A 26,927-nucleotide genomic window follows, 5' to 3' on the forward strand; every position below is an offset into this window, starting at 1 on the left:
CTGCTGACTAAAATTATTGTATTACTGTCATTATCATGAGTGTTATTAATGCAAAGTACTTTTAATTTAATAATGTTATAACTAGTAGTAGTAATACTGTTATCACTTATAATAAATTGGTATTAATATTGTTATTAATTAACTATATAAAACATTCTGCATATTGTCATTTTGATTGACGTTTCTCTCATGAAACGGTAGAGATGTATGGAGTCATCAAAGCAGACAGCGCTGCATTAAAAGCGTCTATAGCCTAATTCCACTGAGCCGAAATAAATCCACAGTCTCTTCAGTGGCTGTCCTTTAAATCTACACGCTCTGTATTTATATCCCACAACCCACACACCGACCAGATTGTTATTATTCTTCTCCACTCTTCATGCCCGGTGCATTCAAATACAAACGAATCAAACATGCACAGGAATGCCACCATCAAGACTGGGCTGGTGAAATGCACCGAGACGTACGTCCATGTTCTTGTGTGAATATTGACTCGGGAGGACGGCCAAACACATCTCCCTGAAGCTGATCTCCATAGACAGCGGACACGGAGATGATCCCATTAGCGCTGGCTGCAGCGGCACATGCTCAGTTATGCTTGTTGAAGGGGATCTCAGTAGGCTGTGCGTGAACACTGAGGTCATCGCCTGCGCTCAGGAAAAAATACTCCGCGCAGCCTCCATTTTGAGTAGTATGAAATAGAGGAAAGCATAGTTTGGAGCCGCCGCCGCAAACAAACTGTAAACACTAGCGAAACAGCCTCTGCCATGGACGACTTGTTCAGTCCGCGAAGGTTTGTTGCTTTCTCTTATTACACATTTTCGCTTTTGCTCGCGCTTGTGCTTCTGGAGACGCCGCGGATACTTTTGCATTCTAGTGCAAACCGAGATGATTTTGAACTTGACAGCTCGTCTCGCTCGGCCACACACACATACACACACACACATACACAGACACACACGCAAAGGCCAGCTACGAGAGCCCGTCGTCGAGATAAAATGGGGCAGATGTTTGGTGCTGAATGTTGAGTATGTGTAATGCAGGTTCAATTGCGAATTACTTTGGTTCCGTTTGTTCTGTAAATATTTGTTCGGCAGATTGTTTTTAGCACGCTATCTTCTTTCGCGGAAAATTTGGCTGGACAGCGAGTGGTGTTAGTGCATATCACATATCATAAGTACTGATTTGGATTTGCTCTGTAATGGATTGTGCACGCAGATAGTGTAATGATTTATGTGTAAATACACGGACTGGACGTCCAAGCCCCCGTTTATATAACCTTTGGAGGGAACGGAGCAGCCGGACATTGATTGGGCGATTTTGCTGTGTAGGCGGGATTTGGATTGATCATCGCGAGTGCTGATTGGCAAATCACGATTTATGATTAACACTGAAAGGATGCGATTTAAAAGGGTGGAAAGACATTAAACACTCACCTGATATGAAACAAGTTTTACACTTAGTATTTGTTCTGTTAAATTGAATAAAATGTTACATTTGTGAATTGTTTTTGCATGTGGATTTATTATTATTGTTGTTATTATTATTACTATTATTATTATTTACTTATGGGGTAGGCTACAGACTGTAAGTTCTTCTGAACTAATAACCAGTTTTATGTTATTTAGGCAGCTGAATAGCACACAAGGAGAGATTCGAGTTGGACCAAGTCATCAGGTAATATGATTACAATCTGTAATCTGTACATATATGGCATGCAGTGTGTTATTAAGTAAAACTGTACCTCAGGTTCAGAACTGTCAGCACTTTGTAAACAAACCTATCTATACTAAAAATCCAACCCTAATGCTACAAATGTGACAAATCATAGAAAATAAATGTAAACAAAGTTTATTTACTGAGTGCATTTGTCTAAAAGGAATAATTCACCCAAATATTATTTATCATTTATTCATTGTCACACGCTTTGAATTATCACTCGATTGAATGGGTGTTATCAGATGATAGATATAGGCCAGTAGGGGCCTTTTGCGCCTACTGGTAGGCTCACAGGGCTGCTATCATCCATCCACATGGTTAATCAGCTATACTAATAGAGAAGACTCCAGATCTAGATCTGTGTTTACATTACTGTGACAGTTGGGTTTAGAGGTGGACGTTAATAAAATACAATTAATGGGACATTTAATAAATGATATAAATAATACTTGTTCACTTACGGCTGCAGCAGTATGTGATCTATAGCTGCTTAACCATGTGGATGGATGATAACAGCCTTCTAAGCCTACCAGTATTCTCAGAAGACCCCTACTGGCCCATTTCTTTCAGCTGATAACCACTAATAATGCCCATTCTATCGAGAGATAACATTCAAAACGGCTGGTCAAATCCAAGATTTAGGAGACTTTTTTCTTTAGTAGGACATTAAAGAAGTTTTTATTTTTAGATTTTGCTGAAACAGAAGTGTTTAATGATTTATAAAATCCATTTCAAAAACTAGCGGCACAGTCAAAACAAACAAACAAATAAACAAATGCAGGCAAAGCAAAGTTAATATGTGGCTGCTGATGATACTCTGAGGTCTTATGATGTGAAACTATCAGTCTGTACAAGAAACTGGACATTCATTACAATAGTTTTGGTTACGTTTTTTTAACATGTCCTACTAGGGCTGCATGATGTATCGTTTTAGCATCAATATCGCAATGTGCTCATCTGCAATAGTCACATTACAAGATGTTGAGTCTGAAATATAACTGACCAGGAGCCACAGAACGCATGTGATTTGTAGAGTTTGCATGTGTTTTTAAAGCCTGTGACTGGGCATTTCAAGAGAGTTTAGAACATTTAAGCACAAAAAATGATGATGTTTGACATTTATTATTTTTCATTATTCATGCAGAATTATTATGATTTATGCAACAACAAAAAAGTATTTCTTACTCAGAATTTTTGTCTTGTTTCTAGTCCAAATATCTACATTTCAAAGCAAAACCTAGATTATATTACTTTACACATCAGCAGATAATTTAGCTTGTTTTAAGGGAAAGAAATATTAATTTCTTCTGAAGGTGAAAACAAAACCATATTTTTACTTGATCTAAGAATATTTAGGTATTTGGATTAGAAACAGGACAAAGCAAAGGAAGAAAAGCGTTTTTTGCATCTTGATTATTCAATTTTTGTACCTGAATACTGATAGACTGTTAGAATTCTGATAGAGCTGTTTAAACCATCTTTTCATATAGCAATATTTATCGCAGACAAATAAAATATCGCAATATCAGATTTTTTCAATATCGTGCAGTCCTATGTTCTACTGAAGGAGAAAAAATCACATTAGAGTGATTAAATTAACAGCACATTTTCATATTTGCGTGAACTGTACCTTTAAATGAAATGTTATTTATCATTGTTATATTGTCATGCTCTAATATATTGTATGCAGGCCAAGCTCCCAGAATTACAGCCGCCTCCTGCTCACGGTACAGAGTCGGTCACAGAAAATGAGGATCTGGTTTGGGCACCTGGGGTCAATGACTGTGACCTTCTCATGTATCTGCGGGCTGCCAGGTAATGTCTGCTTGGCCGGATGCCAGTTCCTGTTCACCGTTTTACATTTATCTTAATAATCGCTTAAGGGTAATATCTAAAAGGGGAACTGAAGTGTCTTTTGATGGTGTATGATTCAACATGACTATTTTTCTGTGTTAAAAAACAGGAGCATGGCAGCTTTTGCAGGGATGTGTGATGGAGGTTCAACAGAAGATGGTTGTCTTGCAGCTTCACGGGATGATACCACTTTAAATGCTTTAAATACGGTCAGTTTATTACGTTTACTTTCAATAATTTAAGGGAATAAATCCACTGAATTATTAATTCCACTGGCTTTAGTATTTCAAGCTAAGATTGTACGTATCATTTAAGTAAAGATTGCAATTTATGATCCTTTGTAACTGAAGGCAATGACAACATACAGTAAGTTCTTTAAAACTATTTATGAAGGATGATTTATGATTTGCAGATAGTAAATGACTTCTTACCTTAGCTAATGTAACGTTCCTCTTTTGTTTTTGCACACAGCTTCATGAAAGCCAATATGATGCAGCCAAAGCACTTCAGTGCCTGGTGAAGAAACCTGTTCCAAAGCTTATTGAGAAATCCTGGTCTGAAGATGAAGTGGTGAGAAAGTGATTATATCTGGTTGGGGGTTCCTCTGTCATAACATTATTTACCCCTACAATCTGGGCAGGATAAGATTTTTTTAAAACACTCTCTTTATTGATTTTAGGAGCATTTAACATGTACTACAGAAATCAATACCAAACATACTAAACAATAATAATAATAAAATAGAAAAAAAAATACAAAAATAATAATAATGACACAATATACACGAACACGGGGAGAACATGGAAACCCCACACAGAAATACAAACTGACCCAGCTGTGACTCGAACCAGTGACCTTCTTACTGTGAGGTGACAGTGCTAACCACTGAGCCACCGGTTCAACAATTTTGTATATTCTGTTTTAATACCATTCATTCATTCATTCATTTTCTTGTCGGCTTAGTTGCTTTATTAATCCGGGGTCGCCACAGAGGAATGAACCGCCAACTTATCCAGCAAGTTTTTACGCAGTGGATGCCCTTCCAGCAGCAACCCATCTCTGGGAAACACACACATTCACACACACACTCATACACTACGGACAATTTAGCCTTTGGACTGTGGGGGAAACCGGAGCACCCGGAGGAAACCCATGCGAAGGCAGGGAGAACATGCAAACTCCACACAGAAATGCCAACTGAGCCGAGGTTCGAACCAGTGACCTTCTTCCTGTGAGGCGACAGCACTACCTACTGCGCCACTGCCATGGATAAAAAATGTAGAATTTTCTCCCAAAAACGTTCAACCAAAAGCCATTTCCATAAACAGTGAGATAGAGTTCCTATCCCTTTATTTCATTTTATACAACAGTTCTGTCTGGTTTTTGAATCTGATTGGCTGATAGCCGTGTGATATTTTGCAATATCAGAATTCATAAAGCCTCCTCACCCTTCTGTATTGAGGCTATTTTAGGCAAGAATTTAGTTGCTTAGATTGCATCTATGGAGTTTATTTATTAAGAAAGGACCACATGTGTCTAGCGTTTTTCCTTATTGCAGACAGAGAAATAGTGGGGAAATCGCAGTAGACTGATGGCATTTCATGTCCTTCAGCCTTATAATCTTAAAATATCAGCAAAATCACCTGTTTTGTCATCATTTTAGACATTACGCTAGAGAATCATTCAAATACTAAGCTCTAAAATGATGCTGGTAAATTAGTAACGGCTTCTGCTGTTTTGACGTCAGCTGCAGATGTGAATGAATGGTGGAAGAAAGTAGTTCCTCATATAAAAGGGTTTTTAGACTCCTGTGTTTGATTTTCTTTTTTATATACATGATTATGCAGTCAAACTGTTGTATAAACGCGACACTTGTAGCAGTGCAATATGGCTGTATATCATCACTGGTGGGACACTTAGGCACTCGGCCTGTGGCCTTGTGCCAACACACGCCTCCCACTAGTGCTGATATACAGCCATATCTCACTGCTACTCGTGTGATATTGCTCATTTTATGCATTGATCAGGAATGTTTGGGTTAAATTTGTGAAGTAATTCTGGAGTTATGTAAATTTTCTAGAAGAACTTACTTAAGAATCCTTTTTTCCAACATGTAATTACAGAAACGGTTTATCAAAGGACTCAGACAGTACGGCAAAAACTTCTTCAAGATTCGTAAGGATCTACTGCCTAGTAAGAAAACGGTATGGAAATCTGCCATTTCAAATCTATTCATAAATATGTGTCAATTTTTAGCCTTATCATTTTGAATTCATCCTCTTAGGGTGAGCTGATCACATTTTACTACTACTGGAAGAAAACTCCAGAAGCTGTGGCGGCGCGACCTCACCGTCAGCAAAGAAGACAGCCAGTGTCTCGCAAAGTGAAAACTCGCAATGCAACAGCTGCAGCCAATGCAACATCTCGCACTTCTTCTAGTGAGTGTGACACTAGTATGCACCATATGCCTGCTCATTTATTGCATAAACACGACTGACATGACATAACAGATGAACATAATAGCAAATGTAATACAGTTTTAATTTCAAGGATATAACTTCTGAAGAATTAATATTTTTCGATGATACTTTTCTGCCTATAGTGGAGCTCAGTTCGGCCAGTGAAGATGATCTGGACAGTGAGGATAGTGAGCAGGGTGGCAAACGTCAAGCTTGCAGTCACTGTCTATCCACTAGTAAGTTTATTTTACTATTCTCCAGTGCTGGGTTTTGAGAATACTGTACTTCATAATTTGTTCATCGTGTCCAAAAACATCACATGCACTTGAACAGTAATCCTACATTGGATTCAGCCTTATACGTTTGCATTTCTATAAGTCAGTATGAGATCAAAATTGACCCTAATCTCCATAATATATGTTTAAAAATGTTTGTCCCAGTTTTTTCAAAATCCAACCAATTCCCAATGGATGTGATTCTACACACTGCCCTACATTATTATCATATTGATTTTTTAGTGCAGAGTTGAACTAATGTTCAAAAGTTTGGAGTCAGTCAGATCACTTAAACATGTAAATTAATGCATTAAGGATGCATTAAGTGATGAAAATGTAAAAAGATTTTTATAATCTTAAAAAAGATTATCTTGATCAAAGAGTTGTGATTTCCACAAAACATTAAGCTGCAGAAGTGTTTTTAACATGAACTGAAATGTTTTCATGAGTAAAAGTAACCAGTATACTGAATGATTTCTCAAGGATCATGTGACACTGAGATTTGAGAAATCCAAAATAAATGGATTAATGTTATTTTACAAGAATTTTAAGCTGTTATTATGAACCAGTATTACCAGTATTAGTATTTTGAAAAAAATAGATGCAGCCTTGGTGAGCATTAGAGGTTTCTTTCATAAACATCTTTTGAATTAACTTTGACTTTAACTTTCAGTCGTATATACCAGAGATACCCAAACTAGGGCCCACGGGCCAAATCCCACCTGAGAAGAGAGGGAGAATAATGGGAATCCTTTCGAGATTAATAATTCAAATTTTCAGTAACAGTTTGTTTGTTTTATTGTTAAAAGCTAACTGAAATGCAATGTTTCAATTAAATGGTGTAAATTAATCAGATTTAGTTTAAATGTACATACTGTCACCCAATAATGCATAGACTTTTGTTAGCAAGGCAAAAGCAGATTCTGCTTGACTAGTGTATTCAGCATTGAACTCCACTCTTATAAATATGATTGTTTATGATTTATTGCAACAAGTTATCATTGAAAAAGTTTTACTGCATTAGATAATACAATTTAACCACTTAAACTCTGCTGCTATTTGGGGATTTCCGCCTGGATTTTGCCTACCCAAATTTAAAAGCTTTCCAAATCCACATAAAGAGGTGTAAATGCAAAAATTTGGTATCATTTTAAAGAAACCCTTTGAATTTTCGTAAAACACTATTGAAAGTGTTTAAAATAACTGTATATGTTGTCTGTGTTATAATAAACACATAAAAAGAGGCACTTTTTGTATTTTTTTAATAAACTCAAATTTGAAAGTGTACCTTTTAGGTTCTGTGTGGTCTAGCGTGCTGTAATTAATTTTGGTGATTCCTGCACATGTTTGTAATCATAGGAAAAAAGAAAAATGTCTCTACCATAATCTATGCAAAAGTTATTGCATTCCAACTGATTAGAGGTGCTGTACAAGCCACAGGGACCGATCATTGTTTTCATATTTCACTATTCTTTTGTTTGATCAAACATAATTCACTGTGTTTGGACCACATCAGACATGTAAAAGGATTACGTATGCACATCACCTTAAAAACAGCGGAGAATGGCCCTGAAGGGCACAGCATAAAGTAAGAGATGACAGCTGTCTGTGCTATCTGGGGCTGCTTATTGATCATAAATGTATTGTTTACATTTCTGCGCCATGGAAACACCACAATTTATTCAACAAATGTTTGGCATATGAATATAATTCAGTAAAAAGAATGCTAGAACTGTATGAGCACCGGCAAGAGCTTTAATTTGAGCTATAACTTCTACATGTGTCATATAAAAAAATATGAAAATGAACCAATGTAAAGTACCTAGCTCGGGTATCCAAAATACTGTGTATTTAAGTGTAAATAACTTTTATACAGTAGAATGAAAACCAAAGTGATGCATATGTGCATAAAATATAGATTCTACACTTTCAAACGACACCACTTACGGGGGTCTGGTGCAACGCTAGCTCTTTAAATCTGAAAGCGAATGTTGATGACGTCACGGACCCAGTACCGGGTCCGCAGAGTTTAAAGAAATGTTTTCTGTTTATTTTGTAATTTTATTAAATAGATTACGGCAACTTTAATGTAAAATAGTTTGGTATATTTATCCTCGGCCCACGGCTCTCAATTATATTTGGTTTTTGGCCCTTCTTACGAAAAAGTTTGGCTACACTTAGTATATACTTTCTATTAATCATTTTCCTTGTGATTCACATAGACTCCAAAGACTGGCATCATGGTGGAAGAGATAATGTCTTGCTGTGCTCTAGCTGCCACACTCACTTCAGCAAACATCGGCGTCTGCCACCCGTTCCCAAACCAGCAGACCCACCGTATCTCTTCAAACCCGTCAAAGAAGAGGAAGAGGAAAGCAGGCATGGCATGAAGACCCGCCGCAGCCGCGTGCCCCCACATGTAATTCTAATTTGCATATTGGTGCAGTGATGTATAAAGAGTTGCATGCTTAATTTAGTCTTCATATGTTTCTATAGATGTCATCTCTTCGAAGCGGACGCAACAGGCCAACCGGGAGTCCCGAGAGGGGCCTCTCTCCGCCATCTGAGGATGTGCGGCCTAATGGTCAGTCCTCTAGAGCCAGTTCCACTACAATGACAACCAGGGCGTCCAGCTCAGATATGAAGAATGGAGTTGCTGGCAAGACCAACAAGGTCTGTGATTTATAAAACAAAAATGCTCGGTTTATAGTTTGCATAGAGTGCAAAATTGTTTATTGATTCTTTTTATTTTCTTTTTTCTGCAGAAGATGAAAGTAGAGGCGTCTGTTGTAAAGGGTGTGAAAAGACAGAGAGAGTCAGCTGCTCCAGATGCTGACGAACCGGAGAGGAAAAACATGAAACGACCAAAGAATCAGGCAAGGAGAATTGTACATTTTTATTTAGATCTTGTGGCTAATGAGATTAAAACTAAGCATTTAAAACTTTACGGAGCAATCAGACTTGTTTGTGTGGAAATCGAGCCTTGTAAAGAAAAGAATGTCACCCCAGGAAGGAAAAGAAAAATAATATACTAGAGAAGCTGCACGGTTGCCTTACAGCTGAATACAGAATGACTTCAGTAGAAGATCACTGGTTAGAATCCCAGGTGGACCAGTTTGGAGTTTGCATATTCTCCCTGTGTTTGCGTGGGTTTCCTCTGGGTGCTCCGGTTGCTCCGGTGCTCCGGTTTTCCCCATAGCCCAAAGACAAGTGAATAGGTGAATCTGATGAATTACATTGGCCGTAGTGTATGTGTTTGTGTGTGTGTGTGTGTGTGTGTGTGTAAGATTGTGAGCATGTATGGGTGTTTCCCAGTACCGTGTTGTGGCTGGAAGGGCATTCGCTGCGTAAAACATGCTGAAATAGTGTGTGGTTCATTCTGCTTTGGTGACCCTTGATAAATAAGGGACTAAGCTGAAGGAAAATGAATGAATGAATATACTAAAGGCTTTTAGATTTTGGGAGTTTTGAGTAGAGATTTACAATATACTATCACTACGTTGAACATCGTCCACTTGGCATTTTTTTGTTCAGTTGGATTGTTCACAAAAAAATGTACTGGAATGCCCTTTAAAGTTTTTATAAAGAGGTTCTTGACAAGTGTTAAGAGTCAGTAAAACGAGAGATTATTAAATCTGAACATGTCGTCAACTAATTCCTGTTCTAAATATGCCTGAAAGAATATTTTGGTTTATCAACTTTCTTTACCGTAAATGATATTTTACTGGGTGTCTTTATTAATCATGTTTAAAGTTTCTGATATTTTAAAACATTACGTAAATGTAACAGATTCTAATCTACAGGAAAAATCTATAAAGCTGGTGTATATACGGTAAATCCTTTATGCCAAATCTAATATTTGTAGAATTTCTGTTTTACATTTTATTGACAAACTTATTTACAATTATAATATCCACCATAGCTATTAAAATGTAATATAATGTAATAATGTCTGCATTTTGTCCAACGTTTCTTTAACCTAGGAGGGTCCTGATTCTCCATCAGAATGTGAGGGTGAAGGCGAAAGCTCTGACAGCCGCAGTGCCAACGAGGATGGCAGCAGTGACACTAAAGACATTGATCAGGACAACCGCAGCTCCTCCCCGAGCCTAGCTAGTCCTCTGCAAGCCAATGAAAGTGATTCAGACTCCCCAGCACCACCGCCTGCATCAGGCCCAATTACACAAGCCCAGCCCCAGCAGCCTGCTGCAGCCTCCACAACACACACCCCATCTGAATCTCCTCCATCTCCTCAGCCCACTCTGCCTACATTTTCATCAGCACCTTCGCCCGGAGCGGCTACAACTACTGTTACATCGAAGGCACCATCTGCGGAGACGACCCTGGATGTTCCCTCTCCATCCCCTTTCAGAAGTGGCCCCAAGGCACCCGAGGCTCCCACCTCTTACTCAAACTCCTCATCTCAACAGGTGCAATGTCCAGGACAGGGGCAGTCATTGCCTGTGCCAGCCCATTATCAGCACAATTCAGGTCAGCTACAAAATCCTTCATCTGGAGCCAATCAGCCACAAGGATTCACTTCCAGACCACTGCACCTTCAAAGAGAGAGTCCTTTTCCTCCTCTTCCTGCTACAGCAACATCCCAAATCAAGCCCCCTCCGACCACTCCAATTCCACCTTCTCACAAGCAGCCACCTCACCTTTCTGCACCTCCACCCCATTTCCTACAGATCCACCCTAATTTACCTCCACCTCCAGCTCTGAAGCCACTCGCTTCCTTGCCCTCACAGCATTTGCCTTCCTCCCAGCCTCCTCCACTGCATGTAATTCCACAAAATAACCCCGCTCCGCCTTCAGTCCTAACTCAGACACAGAGCCAGCAAGTTAAAAGCCACAGCAGTGCTGCACCTCAGGTCGCAGCTAGTTCTCACCCACCGCTGCCCCCGAATCGCCCTTCTCCTGAGTCTACTGCTTCATACCCTCTTTACACTTCTCCCATCCCTGTCCCAGCCCATCAGCCCTCCACATCCTCCTCAGCAAGCACTCCTGTTGGTCAGGCTATAATCAAAGAGGAGCCAGTTGATGAGGAAGAGGAATGTGATAGTCCGCCTCCTCCTCGCAGGAGTCCCTCTCCAGCACCAACAGTTGTGGACATTCCCAGCCATGCAAGTCAGTCAGCAAGGTATGGAGATCACGTATTTCAGTTTTTGTTCTAAAACATTTCTTTAATTAAATTTTAATAACATTGAACTTGTTTTTTTAATTATTTTTCTGTATTACCATTTGAAAACAATTAAAATGCTATGCAAATTCACCAAGATGTTATTGCAATAATTATTACAGTGCACATTAGTATTTGATTTTGTCTATCAATTGCAGATTCATCAAACACCTCAACCGAGGCTACAACTCCTGCTCTCGCACAGACCTGTACTTCACCCCCTTGACCTCCTCAAAACTGGCTAAAAAGCGAGAGGAAGCTGCCGAACGGTCCAGAAGAGAAGCAGAGCTGAGTGCTCGACAAGGAAGGGAGAGAGAAAGAGAAAGAGAGCGAGAGCGGGAGAGAGAAAGAGAGCGGGAGCGAGAGCGAGAGAGAGACTCTGATAAAGCCTCTGTAAGTTTACTTTAACATGTTTCATTAAAAAAGAGAAAAAAAGACAGTTTGCTTAAAAGAAAACTTGTTCTTTTACCTTGTGATGTTGTGAAATAGTTTATATGACTTTACAAATTCTCCTTAACTGTAATGTGACGTAATCTAACCCCAAACACTATAATATGAAGAGAAATACATTCAAGTGTATTGGGGCCCATTCTTGTCTAGATTATAATTGACCCCTTTATCCACACAGCGTGCTTCAAGCTCATCCCACGATGGCCGCATAAGTGAGCACCTTCTTGCGGCCCACGTGCAGCCAGGTCGTCCATCATTTGAACCTCCCCCACCCACCACCGTTGCTGCTGTTCCTCCTTATCTTGGCCCTGACACTCCAGCTCTGCGCACACTCAGCGAGTACGCCCGGCCACATGTCATGTCACCCACCAACCGCAACCATCCCTTCTTCATGCCATTGGGCCCAGGTGAGCACCTGCTAGCTTATCACATGCCTGGGCTCTACGCAGCAGACCCAGCGCTCAGAGAGCGGGAACTTCGTGAGCTTCGAGAGCGAGAAATCAGGGAAAGAATGAAGCCCGGATTTGAGGTGAAGCCGCCAGAGCTGGAGAACCCACTTCATCCATCAGCAAATCCTATGGAGCACTTTGCCCGCCATGGTGCCCTGCCACTGGCTCATGTGGCTGGACCTCACCATTTTGCCCAGTTCCACCCAGCCATGGAGCGCAATGTAGCAGCTCCACCTCGACCAGAAATCAGCTATGCTGAGCGTTTAACAGCTGAAAGGCTCCATGCTGAAAGGATGGCCTCTGTTGCTGCTGGTGACCCTGTTGCACGGCTTCAGATGCTCAATGTCACACCGCACCACCACCAACACTCACACATACACTCCCATCTTCATCTGCACCAACAGGACCCTCTCAACCAAGGTGAGAACTTTATTTAATTAATCAACTGCAATTATCTAGATAAAAAATTTTTAAATGAAAATGTTGGCATATTTGTCTTTCAGGCCAAGGGCCTCATCCCCTAGTGGACCCATTGGCTGCTGGCCCTCCACTGGCACGTTTCCCTTACCCTCCCGGTGCCATCACTAACCCCCTACTCAGTGAGTTACCACACGAGCATGAAATGCTCCGCCACCCTCTGTTTGGTGAGTCACCAAATAGACTCCCATTTCACTCTTTCATGTAAAAAAATGTTCAAAGTTTACTAACAAAGTAGCAAGTTAATCCATATAGCCAAGCTTGAGTGAGACAGTGCTCTTGAGTGCTTTTTCTCAGCACATGTTATTATTAATATTTATATTTTTTTCCAGTATTCATAGATACAGTTGAAGTCAGAATTATTAGCCCCCTTTTGTTTTTTTTTTTTCTTTTTTAAATATTTCCCAAATTATTTTTAACAAAGCAAGGAAATTTCCACAGTATGTCTGATAATATTTAAAGAAATAAATGATAAAAAAAAGAAAAGAAAAAGATAATATTTAGAGAAAGTCTTATTTGTTTTATTTCGGCTAGAATAAAAGCAGTTTTAAATTATTAAAAATCAATTTTGGGACAAAATTATTAGCCCCCTTTAAGCTATTTCTTTTTCGATAGTCTACACAACAAACCATCATTATACAATAACTTGCCTAATTACCCTAACCTTCCTAGTTCACCTTATTAACCTAGTTAAGCCTTTAATTGTCACCTTAAACGATACAGAAGTGTCTTGAAAAATATCAAGTAAAATATTATTTACTGTCATCATGACAAAGATAAAATAAATCAGTTATTAGAAATAGGTTTCAAAAACTATTATGCTTAGAAATGTGCTGAAACAATCTTCCCTCAATTAAACAGAAATTTGAGAAAAAAATAAACAGGGACGCGAATAAGTCAGGGGGGCTAATAATTCTGACTTCAACTGTATATAGAAATAATATAAGAACAGTTTCTTTCAAAATCGAAATATTCTGTAATGTTATATTTTTGTTACTTTTGATCAGTTTATATATCTTAAGCTTAATATTAATATAAACACAGATGGCCCTATCATACACCCTGCACAAGACGTGTTTGGCGTGATTTGTTGCTATTTTCAGACCAGAATAACAGTAATTTTTAGAGTTTTGCACCACGTTGTTTAAATAGCAAATCCATTTGCGCCACTTTGTGGACTCGTGAGTGTGCTGGTCTGTAAAGGAGGTGTGCTAAGGCGCATTGTTTTCACGTTGCTATTTGAAAAACAGAAAAAGACTGCGCCATTGACTAACTGTAAACTGGTCTTAAGTCTAGCGCAGAGCACGTTAGTTATGCACATATGCATGTCCAAACAGACAGGATGTACAGCAATACACCAATGTCTTTACACACACACACACACACACACACACACACACACACACACACACACACACACACACACACACACACACACACACACACATATATATATATATATATATATATATATATATATATAAAAAATATTACAAAATAATTCTTTTCTACATAAATATAAAAACCACTACCTCGATGCCTTCCTCATTTGTGGGGTCTTTTTTCAGTATATTCATGACAATTTGCATTTGTATAATGTTATTATTGTTAGCAGTAGTTTTTATTACATGCATGTTTTTATTTGTTTTAATAAAAACAAACTTTGATTTGTCCACCTTTCGGGTTTTGGAGACTTATACATCACCATTTGTGGCATAAAATTAGGTTGTGTGTTTGGATATAACTCAGTTTTTTTACCACACTTTGTTGATATCATTTATTTATTCGTTTGCTGAAAATAAGAAATTAATTTAGAAATAGTTTTGAATCAAATTTGAATAAGTAGGCTGAGGGTTGTTTTCAGTAGAGTGCATACAACATCGTTTCCTAACTCCACAAAAGTAAAGGAGTAAAGTAAAGAGAAAAAGTAAAATAAAGAGAAAGTAAAGAGGCCAAATGGTCTTTATCCTTGTACTGCAGATGGTCTGTTTAACTGTTTTCTTGCTAGTGAAGCATTCAGTTTATCCACTTACAAAGTCTGCCATGTACAGTAAATAGCAAATGTGCCATGGTGCGACGCAACTGACTCTTAAAGGGAATGTGAGATGAGACTGATTGTTTTAATGCATGTTATACCTAAATCACACTCATAACTCATTAAGAGAGTAAGCACATCCCTGTTAGACCATGCGCAGGGTGCAGAGTGTATTGTTATAATTTTTTTAAATATTAAAAGTGGATCCGTTTGCACCGTGTGCTTTAGACTTTGCCCCTAGATCGTTCAAATAGAGCTCAGAATTTTGGTTATTGAATGTGAAAAAAAATGTTTGTTGCTGAAACCATTTTTTTTATTATTATTATTGCATCACATACAGTATGATGTGAAAAATTCAGTAAAGTTTTCTTGATTGTGAGCACAGTGGCATTACATTACTAAAATAGACAGAGAAGGCAAGAAAATGCATTTGCGACTTTTAAAATAGTTCTACTTCATAAATTGAGCCTCAATTTGAAGTCCTAAAAAGGTTAGCTTTTGTTTTACCTTCATTGTTTTGACATCAAATAGACAAATATAATGTTACACTTTGAGTCAACCTGTTGTTCTGTTTTCTCACAATATCATCCAGCATCTGTAACAGTTCCATGAAAGGAAATCTCAGCTGTTTGTTCACACCTATTTGAAAGAAGAGTAACTGGAGTAAAGTTTCTTTCACAGGAGCACCATTCCCCAGAGAGTTACCAGGCCCACTGGCTCCGATGTCAGCTGCGCATCAGTTGCAGGCGATGCAGGCACAGTCAGCAGAGCTGCAGAGGCTGGCACTGGAGCAGCAGTGGCTACACGGACACGCACACTTACACAGCGCTCCTCTCCCCAGCCAAGAGGACTATTACAGGTGAACTCAACGGCATTAGATTACATGTGTAATCAAGCATTTTTGGGCAGCTCTTTATTTTATTTAAGAGAATTTTCTTCTTAAGCTCCACTATGCTGAATAGACAACTAAACTAACGCAATTTAATGCAACCTGTTATCATTTTAACAAGTTATTAAATGACATATATGTGTTTAACCATCAGTTGTTGTCAGCTTCTGACGACTTTTGCACCATTTTAAGCTGTTATAATACATTTACATTAGTACTTCTGTAAAAAATGTGTAATAGAATCGAAGATATTGTTTGGTTTAAAACTCTTAAGACTGAAGCTATTTCATAACTATTAATGATCAATGCCACTGTGTTGTCTTTTAGATATAAAGTTTATTGGACTTTTTAATAAAACTCCAACCTTTTAAAGGAGTACTCAACTTTTTTGGAGTGAAACAGTTGAGCTTTACCATTTAGCACTGAAGAGTCAAGTTTTAAGTAAATGATCTAAACTCTTTTTATAAAAGTGTGATGGTAATGGTCTAATATAAGTCAATGATTTATGCTAAGCTAAGCTAAATGTGCTTTCGCCAGACCCAGAGATCATTTAAATGAATACAAAATAGTAAAACTTTAAGAGACTTGTAAATGAGCCTTTAAAATGTTCATTTAACAAGTCATGCAGCTTAGAACATGTTCAAATAAAAAAAAATCCTTAAGTACTCATGTGACAAATAGGTTATTAATCTGGGGTCGCCACAGCGGAATGAACCGTCAACTTATCCAGCATATGTTTTACGCAGCGAATGCCCTTCCAGCTGCAACCCATCACTGAGAAACATCCATACACTCTCATTCACACACACACAACGGGCATTTTAGCTTATCCAATTCATCTATACCACATGATTTTGGAGGAAACCCACACAAACACGAGGAGAACATGCAAACTCCACACAGAAATGCCAACTGACCCAGCAAACAAGCAAACAAGAACATAAAGAAATGTCTTAATTGATCTAAAAGACGAAGGAAAATTCTTCCAGTCAAAAGGAGCTTTGTATTGAAAGGACCTGCTATGGCCACTTTCTGTTGTATTTCTTGGAACAAAAAGTAATTCTGTTGCATATGTTGAAGAGAATATAAGGAGGTAAATGGAACAAAAATCTTCTTTAATTAAGAAGGGAAACTAAAATAAAAAGAAACAAATACTAATGATATATTGTCTACGGAAATTAGGTTAAGCAAACCAAGAGATACATATAATATGCAATGATGGGTTCTACTTGGATATCTTAAAACAAACCTACACAGAGAATTGAAGACAGTATTTAAAGGTTTTAAATTAATATCATATGTGTTGTCATAAATAATATCATCGTAATCAATAATAGGGAAAATTAATTGAGAAATCAACCAGTATACAGTCAAAGTCAGAATTGTTAGCCCCCCCATTTATATTCTGTTTAATGGAGAGAATTTTTTTTTTTTTAATTTCTAAACATAATAATTTTAATAACTCATTTTTAATAACTGATTTATTTTATCTTGGCATGATGACAGTAAATAATATTTGACTATATATTTTTCAAGACACTTCGATACAGCTTAAAGTCACATTTAAAGGCTTAACGGTTAATTAGGTTAACTAGGCAGGTTAGGGTAATTAGGCAAGTCATTGTATAATGATGGTTTGTTCTGTAGTCTATCGAAAAAAAATTGTTTAAAGGGGCTAATAATTTTGACCTTAAAATGTTTTTGAAAAAATAAAAACTTATTTTATTCCAGCCGAAATAAAACAAATAAGACTTTCTCCAGAAGAAAAAAATATTATCAGACATACTGTAAAAATTTCCTTGCTCTGTTAAACATTATTTGGGAAATATTTAAAAAAAGACAAAAAAAGGTCAAAGGGGGTTGATTAATTCTGACTTCAACTGTATGTATATATGTCATGTGTATTACCTGTTTACTTGGATACTTAAGTGACTAAATGTTTTGTTGTCTTTTTGACAGCCGTCTGAAGAAAGAAGGAGACAAGCAGTCCTGAAATGAACAAATTCTCCACTGTGGATTATAGAGTGAATTCTGTGTTCAGGGTATCAAGCCTTTTGTTTCCCGAAAAACCCAGCGTGGGTTTATCCCCATTTTGGCACTTATGAACGTTTGACCGACTCCTTTGTGCTGTACGAAATAAGTAGCCTTTTGGAGCTCACTGAATTCGCTTTCCTTGCATGAACACTATTTAGAAACGGTTTCTGTCAGAAATGATATTCCCATGTAATGTGGTTATTGTGCTGAAAGCACAGTACAGTAGATTTACTAAGTATTTGAGAAGTGCTGTCCATTATCCAGAGTTTATCACAGTTTAGTTTCAAAGTTTATTGAAACACTCGTTTTAAGATTGTAAATACTATATGTTTAAAATAATATATTAACTGTTAAAAGTTGCAATGATAGATTTGGATACAAAAATTTCAGATGACTTGTGTGCAAAAAGTGCATGCTTTACATACGCTATCCTTCCCTTTCTCTGACAGCCTCTTCATCTATGCCTCAGAGTGCTCATCAGTATAAAATCCACTTTATTTTTGTCTGTAATTTCAATTTTTTAACCGTTTGAAACGTAGACCAAATGCAGCTAGAGTGTTAGCATCCTGACTGTAGTTTTGATCTTGCCCTTGTTCGGCTCTACAGAACAGTCGCTTCACTGCCGTGATCATTCAATGCAGCAGACAACTGTTCAGATGGACCTGTTTGCAGAGTTTACACTGAGATACATTGTGTGCAGGTCAGTTACTGGGTCATCTCTAATTGGGACAGAAGTTTAGGAAGATAGCAATAAAGTGCACATTTGTGCACTTAACCATTTGAACAACCAGGCTTGTTACTTTTACATAATCAGGTTGGTTGGGAAGGAGCACAACATTCTCACAATAATATGAAATCCAAGAGAAACACAAGAGTCAGTTTGTGATGGTTTACTGCAATACACGTGTATTGTCGTGCACTACTATCAATTGTTAAACTAACAATAGGAAACATGAAATGGAGTGCCATTGTTTTGTACTGTATGTGTACAAGCGGACATGAGTGTTATCTGTTAACGCTTTTCATAGTGGAGCTTTGATGGGTCACTTTTTTCCCCAAAACTGCCAAAAAGTCATTATTACCTTCAATTTAACACTAAACATTTGTACTGGCGTATGGATATTTTAAATGAGGAATATATTCTCATTTTTACTATTCATGTCTTTCTGTATATTTGTCTTCACATGCACAGCGTTGTCTGACTGTAATTACATTTCAGTGACAAATGCATGACTATTACAAACAGCTTGTATTATTTTTTACTCTTCCTACACTTCAGTACATCCATTAACGTCATACAAAATCTTTTTTGTTATTGTTTGATCAGTACATTTTTTTCCAGTACTTAATTCATTAGTGTATATATATTTTGAGGCTGTTTCATATACTATTTCCCCTATCACACTGACATCAGTCTCTGTTTACGTGTGATAGAAACATTTGACACTTAGCAGCAGTCATACTTCTGGCACTTTCTGATACCTCCTTAACTTCCAACTACATTTTATGTGCAAATGTATATTCTTTACAAATGTACTCAAATCTGTTTCTTCATTGAAAAACTATATGGATTTTTAAAAAAGCTTTTGCCGCATGATTTTCTTTCCCTTTCCTTTTGCATTTAATAGATACATCTTGAGCGGTAAAAATGTTTTTTTATATATGTACACTGCAAAATAGTTTCATTGTGAATTACATAAATATGTATAGCACAGCTTGAGTCCTGAATATAACTGACGCAAAACTTACCAGTGGTCACTTCTGGTCCATATCAACATATCTAAAGCAATACATGTCTTCTAACTGAACAAGCGTTTGTATGGGAAAAACTAGACAAGTGTTTCCTCCTTTGCTTTGTATGCTTTTCTTTAACGAAATTGTCCTTTGATAAGTTATTTATTGACCGAACACCTATTTTGTAACATGAAAATATTACATGAAAATATTAGACTTTTAGGAAACATGGAATACAACCTAATATGTGTATTTACTAAAGTGTTTGGTGTGAATTTGTGCAAAATTAACCCTTTCCTGTACACTGGCCCCCTTGTGAGAAAGCTCTAATACTAGATTTTTATGGTTCATCCTTCTTTTACGTATCGCCGCAAGTACTGGATGGCAGAGATCGCGCTCACGTTTGCCAGAAGAGCTGAGAAATAACAGAGGGAAAAAAGGATCATGTTAATTTTGTGTGCTCATATTATCTGAATAAATTGCCTAATTTAATATGGAACAGACTGATCATTGTGTCTCATTGCAGAAATACACTACTTACAAAACTTCGGGCTTACCTGTTTTCCACATGTCTGTAGATTGTGGGTTGCTTGACTTTAGTACCCAAGATGCGAAAGCAATGCAAACAAGGCACATGTCTGCCTGCTTTAAGGAAAAGAGGAAGCGATCTCTGTCTGTAAACAGAATTTGCCATCATTAGACTAGGCCTTTTCACATATCAAGAGTTAGTTCAGCCCAAAATGAAAACACCCCTTTTCATTATGTCCATTATGAATGCATTATTTGTTCACCTTTAAAATACATTTCTTTAACCAAATCTCTCAGTAATTTGTGTCCCTCCATTAAATGTCTATTCACAACTTCCAAAATGCATGCATATCAGGTTTAATCAAAGTCTCCTTAAGAGGTTTGTTTGCATTATTATAAACAAATAATAAGGTTTCTCACAGCATTTGATGTTTAGTGAACAGTGTTCACACATTCAGTCATAGAAGCTCAGTTGATGATCATTTTGCAGTGGCATTTCTATTAAACTGAAGTGAATGAATGAATTTAGCTTTACACCAGCATTCTACACTAATCTCCTGCCAGCCTGATATGCTGAAATGTTCAACAATCTAAAGTATTGTTATGGCTTTTTATTGTCTATGCTGTAAAATAGAAATAAAGATGAACAAGGTCGACGGTGCTTGTTTGAGAACCAATGACATTGAGAAAGCAGGCACAGGACATTGTCTGATGTTGCATTTCTTTTGGAAATGAAAAGGAAACGTAAATTGGATAGACGGTGCATTTTGGTGATTTTCCAAAGCAACCAAAAAAACAACAAAATATCAACGCCTAATTATCAATAAGACATCTACAGGCCCCTAGCCAGCCTGGTTTGCCTCATTTTCTATTGAATTATGAGTTTTAAATAAAGCATTTTAGTGATATTCAAGCACTATTTTTAGCTAGATTAGCCTGTCAGATGGTCATAACCACACATTTTGAGGTACCATAAATAAAAAAATACGAAAAAAAACTTATTTTTAAATATACATTTATCATATATCATTAGAAAAAGGTTGTTAAAGTTTTAAATGAAAAACAAAAACTGTAGCCTATTGTCATTTGTTCGGCAAATAACAAACTGGCCACCACATTCAACTTTCCTCACTTAGAATTTGGCCATTTGAATAGTAAAAAATTAAAACATAACAATATTAATAATGTAGAGCTTGACAATTTTTCTAGTCTCTTCTGAAAGTTCATAACAAAAATAGCCTAATTAGTATTAAAATAAACTTTAATATGGGCTGCTTTTGGTGCTTTTAACCTTTTAATTATTATTAATTTATTGTATTATTAATTTATTGGTATTTTAATTGGTATAGGTTCTAGATTTAGAATAAAAGTTGGTCTACTCGTAGTGAAAGATGACCACTTTCGTCAAATTGTTTGTTTTCTTGCAAAGCTGGATGTTAGACTCATAAAATTTAATTGTTTGCTTTCAATGGAAGCCTTCTCCAATTGGAAATTTTCACAATTTATGATGGCACAGCAGTTGAAATAAGAAAAATGAGCTCCTGTGTGTGACAAATTCTGGACCTTTTATCAGTATAGGGTGGGTCTTTCAAACCACCTAAACCCCCATCCCCCCACCCCCACCCCCCGCTTTCTTTCAGACGTTGGATTTTAGTTGTTGGCTCGACATTGGATTTTGGTCACTTTCCAACACAACCTAAAATCAACTAAATATCAGCATCATTTCATGTTGTTATTGGATGTCAAAATAACGTTGTCCTTAGACGCTGGCAACCTAAATCTAACCTAATATTACTATCTCATAACATTGTGTGTCTGCTGGCTTTGTATGCATCAGTTGGGTTGGGTATAGCTGAGCTTCTGTTATATCTGTTTAAAATGTAAAAGCCAAAATCAAATGTGTTTGTCTTAGTAAACGAATGTGTCTTATGAGAAGACTTTGAATAAGCCTCTTAAAACATATACATTCATTTTGGGGTCTCTTTACAAATGTTTTAAAGTTAAGATAAACAGACTGAGTGTTTTGGAGAACAACATGAGAATGAGACAAAGTTATTTTGGAGTGAACTAACCCTTCAATCAATTTAATCTTCAAATATGTGTTAAAAATGTACCTGCCGATGCTACAGTTTCCCCAATATGTGTCTTATGTTCTGTCATTTGACCGAGGGCCTGGTTTTCTAGAAGAACCGGATGACTTGACTGAGCTATAGAGGAACTTAATGTTGTTTTTGTTCCGTAATTGCAGACAATGTTGGCTGACTTAGGAAAACTCCAAGAGGTGGCCATCCTGCACCACGTCCTTCCCATTAGAAGTTTGGTATGTCTCAGAGAAAGGTTTCTCCAGGTGCTTCTCTGGCTAGTGATAAAGCACATGTTTGATGTTTCCGAAGGGTTCATAACTCTGATAGGAGCATTTTCATGTATCACCTCATCTACTTCTGAAAGTTCTAGATCTCTTACAACTGGACGAGAAGAGGAATAGATAGGAACCATTGATTTCTCACTTTTTCTTGAACCTTGCAAGGAAGGAAAGAGAAAATTGCCGACCTCAAAATCTGAGAAGAAGTCATCATAAGTCTCAGCCAATGATACATTTTGTGAAAAACAAAGCAAAGACTTTCTACGTGGGATCCAAGTCTGGTATTGTTCCAGTTCAGTGTCACTGTTTGCAATTTCAAAGAAAGACAGCAGACACTGATCATCTAGAATATCAGAAACTGATAAAACTGGTGAAGGCGTTGATCTTCTCACGCTACATTGGTCCAGTAGTAAAGTATCCATGTTGTTGTCTTCTTCAGTTGTTAGAAAAAAGTCCTGCATCTCTGTGTCTGAATACAGATATACTACAGGTTTACTTTCTGGAAACATCCTCACCATCTCATTTGATTCACTTGGCAAAGTTTCTTTCAAATCCACGGGGAGCAAAGACTCAAGAAACGTTTGTTCTTTGCTTTCAAAGAGATCAGGGCTAGGGTTTGCACTCGCATGAAGAAGTTGTATGAACTCCTCATCAAAATCGGAGAAAGTGGAAAATTCGCAGCTGGATCTGTCTGGTTTAGAGTCATCCAGATGTGTGAAGTAGTCTGAATCTGTCATGTCGTCAACCAGGCCATCTTCTAAACTCTCATTTTTGGATTCTACCTCATCCCTTTCTAAAAGCTGAGCGTTGATGACGTCTACATGGCTGCTTTCTTCTGGAACGATGTTCTCTTTTGGCAGGGACCTGCTGTTGGCTATTCTAATTTGCAAGATATCATTAATTGTCAGTTTTTCCATTTCATCCCAAAAGGAGGAAATGGCAAATATGGGTGGAGTTGGACCTGGAGTCTTAAAGGATTGCGTCTCTTGAGATGATTCTTTTCCATTATAAGATAAAAGTCCCAAGGGCTCTTGCTGTTCTGATTTTTCTTGTTGAGAATCTAAAGATGGAGCTGTACCCAGAATAAATCTGAGATTTTCTGTTCCTGTGTCATTATTAAAGTGTCTTAAATTATCTTCTGTACGTTGACATTCAAAGTTATTATCTTCTATGGATTCGTCAAGTTTATCTCGTGCTGTGCTCTCATGATCCCCATGCTGTGGCAAAGAGCCACTGAGATCTTTAAATATCATTTGTGGCAGTTGTTTGAGTGTTAAATGCGAATTTGGGGAGTCGACAGGATTTCTTTCTAATTTAGCTTTTGGAATTTCTGTCATGTTTTCCTTTTTTAAATCAAGAGCACAGCTTGCTTTTTCTTCTTCATCTTCAGATAATCCAGTGGACGAATTATCTTGGATTTGGACGTTATGAATATTGGGTGAGTCAGAAGAATAATTTTCTTGTTCAAATGTGTCCTGTGTTGTTTGCCTCTCAATAATTTCTCTGTCTGCCTCTGTTTTGTTATTTAAGGACGAGCAGTCCTCCATTACTCTGATGTTCTGCCTCATGTTTTTACAACGTTTTTTTTTTCTTCTTTTTTTTTGAACTGAATCTGAACGCTTAACTCTCAGACGGACTGGGCTGTCGTTTACAGTGACAAACCAGCGTTCCTTCTCTTTTATGGTGGCTGCTGAACTCTCCGTCACCTCAGTTTGCATTTCTATACCATCCGTACTGTTTCCATTATTTAAATTTGCTGGAGACATTTCAGAAACTCTCTCTGTGGTGTCATGGTTTGATTTATCCTCGCTATTTTCTTGATTCTCATCATTTTCTTTTAACTTCTCAGTCAGAGTGTTGTCTTCATTAGCTTTGATTTGACATTCCTGCTCATGTGCTCCAGCATTGCTCATGTGCTCAGCATTCTGTGGCTCTGTTTCAGGATTAGGATTTTCTGGATACTCAGATGGATGCTTGATTTGACAATCTCCTATTTGATGCTGTTTTAGGCTTTCATCTTTTTCGCAGTGCTGGTCAGGGTTGTTTGTAATGGGAAGAGATGACACATGGATGGAGGTTTTGTCATCGTCACTGTCACTAAAGCCGGACTCATCTAAGGCTGCAAGCTTGGCCTGCTCAACAGAACATTCCTCGCTCTCCGTACAAAAACAGTCCCAGTCCTGCTCCGCTATCAGCACACTGTGGTCTAAGTCATCCATTGCAAGTGAGCACAAAAGGTTTATTACATCTGAAAAAAAAAGAGTTATGAATAAAAATTAATATACAGTAGTCAACATTTGAAGTGGTTACTTTTTTCTCCAAATTGTTTTAAAACACGAATAGATTGTTTAAATAGTTTTAGGTCAACTTTGATAAAAGATTCTTATCCACTTTAAATGTTGACTACTGTGCATTCATACAGTCAGTTTTTAGTGGAAAAGCCCATCATATATAAAACTTTTTGTACTACTAAATGTTTTACTTAATTAATCACACAAATACATCATTGCTAAATCATTTATAAATGTATCAGTTCTTAATGACTCTATAATTTGAATTATAGAATCCATAGCTAATCAATATAGACTTTCTAGGAAATCATTTTCATGTGTTTTATATAGATAACAGGTCCCTTAAAATCCTCTCATCCTAACCCTAAAATGTGTAAATTGTAATCCATTAACATGGATCATTAACAGCAGAATATAAATTTAGGAAATCCACAAATAATTTATACAGAATTTCTAACAAAAAGATACCAATACCTTTTTAGGCAAAGCAAACTGTACAGTTGTAAATTCAGTTTTATCAGCAACTAATAACAATACAGGATTTTTTTCATGGTTGTGGTCATTTTTTGGTTACAAAATGAAATTTGTGAAACTTATTTGAAAGATTCTCTTAATATTAATTAACTAATAAGGTTTTTAATAAAACTACCCTATGTTTAAAGAATATATACATGCAGTTTAAGACATAATTATTAGCTTTCTTTATTTGTTTTTTAGAAATGTTTATATTTTTTCAAGTATTTCCCATGTGTTGTTTAACTGACAAACTTTTTCAACACATTTTGAAACAGAAGTTTTTTTTTTTTTTTTTTTTTTTTTTTCACCTTCATTACATAGGTCAGTGGAGGAAAGACAGGAAGCATTGGGAGCAGAGAGAGGGGAATGATCAGCACATGGACCTCGAGCCGAGAATCAAACTCGGGTCGCCTTGAGCACCATGGAGCCATATGTCAGCACACTTAACCACTAGGCAATTAGCACCAATAACAGAATAGTTTTAATAATTTTGTTTAATAAATCATTTGTTTTGTGTTTGCCATGATGACAGTACATATATTTAACTGCTTGTTTTGCAAGATACTAACATGCAGCTTAATGTGCAATTTAAAGGTTTAAGTAGGTTAATTAAGTTAACTAAGCAAGTTTGGTTAATTAGGCAAGTCATTGGTAGCCAGTTGAATCAAGTATTTCTTAAAGAGGCTAATAATATTTGTCTTAGCGGTATTCACATAAAAAAATAAAAATAAATTATTCCATTCTAATTAAAAGCTTTCTAAATGTTTTCTCCAGAAGAAAATTATAATAGTAAATATTGTGAAAATATTCCTTGCTCTGTTAAACATCACTTGGGAAATATTTTAAAAAGAAAAAAAATTCAATAAAATACAAAGTTTTATAAAAATACAGAATCTTCCTTGTTACATTGTTTTGGCAAAGTACTAAACAACTGTTTGTCTCCATGTATATGACAAAACACAATAAAACTGTCTTATAAGCCCTGTAAAGTTCTTGGTTGAACTGTAAACTGACTCCAGAGCAGCAGTCACAACAGCTCAGCGCGCGATGATTTGTTGATTAAAACAAGACAATGAGAGGAAGCAGCACCGCAAGACTCCCATAAAACACACCAGCATGGTGTTTAGGTGACCTGCCTTGAAAAAATATTTTGTATAGTTAAATTCCTCACAAATGACACACTGTAGACATGTCTGGTAATCCAGAGAATGAAGATCACGGTTTACAACCTTCAACAATAATAAATCTTATCTTATCTAGCTTTTGGGGCGTTTTCATACAAACACACGTGGAGATGCATTTTGCATACAGTAAAATTCTCATTTTTAAATTCTTCCTCATTTAAAGAAAGCATAGTTTCCAAGGAGCATCATAACTGTTGTGCAAAAGCCAAGAACTATTATTTTTATTAGTATTAACAGACAGTTTAATACTTTATTAGTGTGCTAAACTCTTGTGTATGACTTTTTTTTTTAATCATGAAGGGCTAATTGGTTGACTTTGGTACAGTAATAACCAAATTGGAAAACATTTCCAAACACAAAACCCTCATATTAGAAATACCCACAGTCTTGCAAACTCTGCAGCATTTTCCCTACCTTTCGTTGTTATTTTTGCTTTCGAAACACTTCAGCATTGATCCGACACTGGCATTGCACACCTTCAAAAACCCC

At 37.0% G+C, this 26,927-nt stretch overlaps 2 protein-coding genes across 3 annotated transcripts; one reads left to right on the forward strand and one right to left on the reverse strand.

Moving 5' to 3' along the window:
* Window positions 1–681: 681 nt before the first annotated feature.
* rereb (arginine-glutamic acid dipeptide (RE) repeats b) lies at window positions 682–20,056 on the forward strand. 2 transcript variants are annotated; one of them, XM_005166103.5, is made up of 17 exons: window positions 682–793; window positions 1,629–1,677; window positions 3,410–3,534; window positions 3,683–3,782; window positions 4,045–4,143; window positions 5,697–5,777; window positions 5,858–6,011; window positions 6,176–6,268; window positions 8,530–8,726; window positions 8,804–8,980; window positions 9,073–9,183; window positions 10,291–11,450; window positions 11,648–11,882; window positions 12,118–12,808; window positions 12,892–13,032; window positions 15,582–15,759; window positions 17,749–20,056. In XM_005166103.5, exons 1-17 carry the CDS (start codon window positions 768–770, stop codon window positions 17,780–17,782), a joined length of 3,651 nt encoding a protein of 1,216 aa, XP_005166160.1. In that variant the 5' UTR covers window positions 682–767; the 3' UTR covers window positions 17,783–20,056. The 2 variants fall into 2 exon arrangements, with proteins under 2 accessions (XP_005166160.1, XP_009300877.1); XM_009302602.4 differs by having other exon boundaries at window positions 12,892–12,987.
* On the reverse strand, window positions 18,699–26,927 carry perm1b (PPARGC1 and ESRR induced regulator, muscle 1b). The gene is made up of 4 exons (NM_001135136.1): window positions 26,853–26,927; window positions 22,200–24,695; window positions 20,115–20,231; window positions 18,699–19,972 (listed from the first exon to the last, which is right to left on the reverse strand). Exons 2-4 carry the CDS (start codon window positions 24,664–24,666, stop codon window positions 19,905–19,907), a joined length of 2,652 nt encoding a protein of 883 aa, NP_001128608.1. The 5' UTR covers window positions 24,667–24,695; window positions 26,853–26,927; the 3' UTR covers window positions 18,699–19,904.

Source organism: Danio rerio, chromosome 6 (assembly GCF_049306965.1).
Source record: "Danio rerio strain Tuebingen ecotype United States chromosome 6, GRCz12tu, whole genome shotgun sequence".
NCBI lineage: Eukaryota > Metazoa > Chordata > Actinopteri > Cypriniformes > Danionidae > Danio > Danio rerio.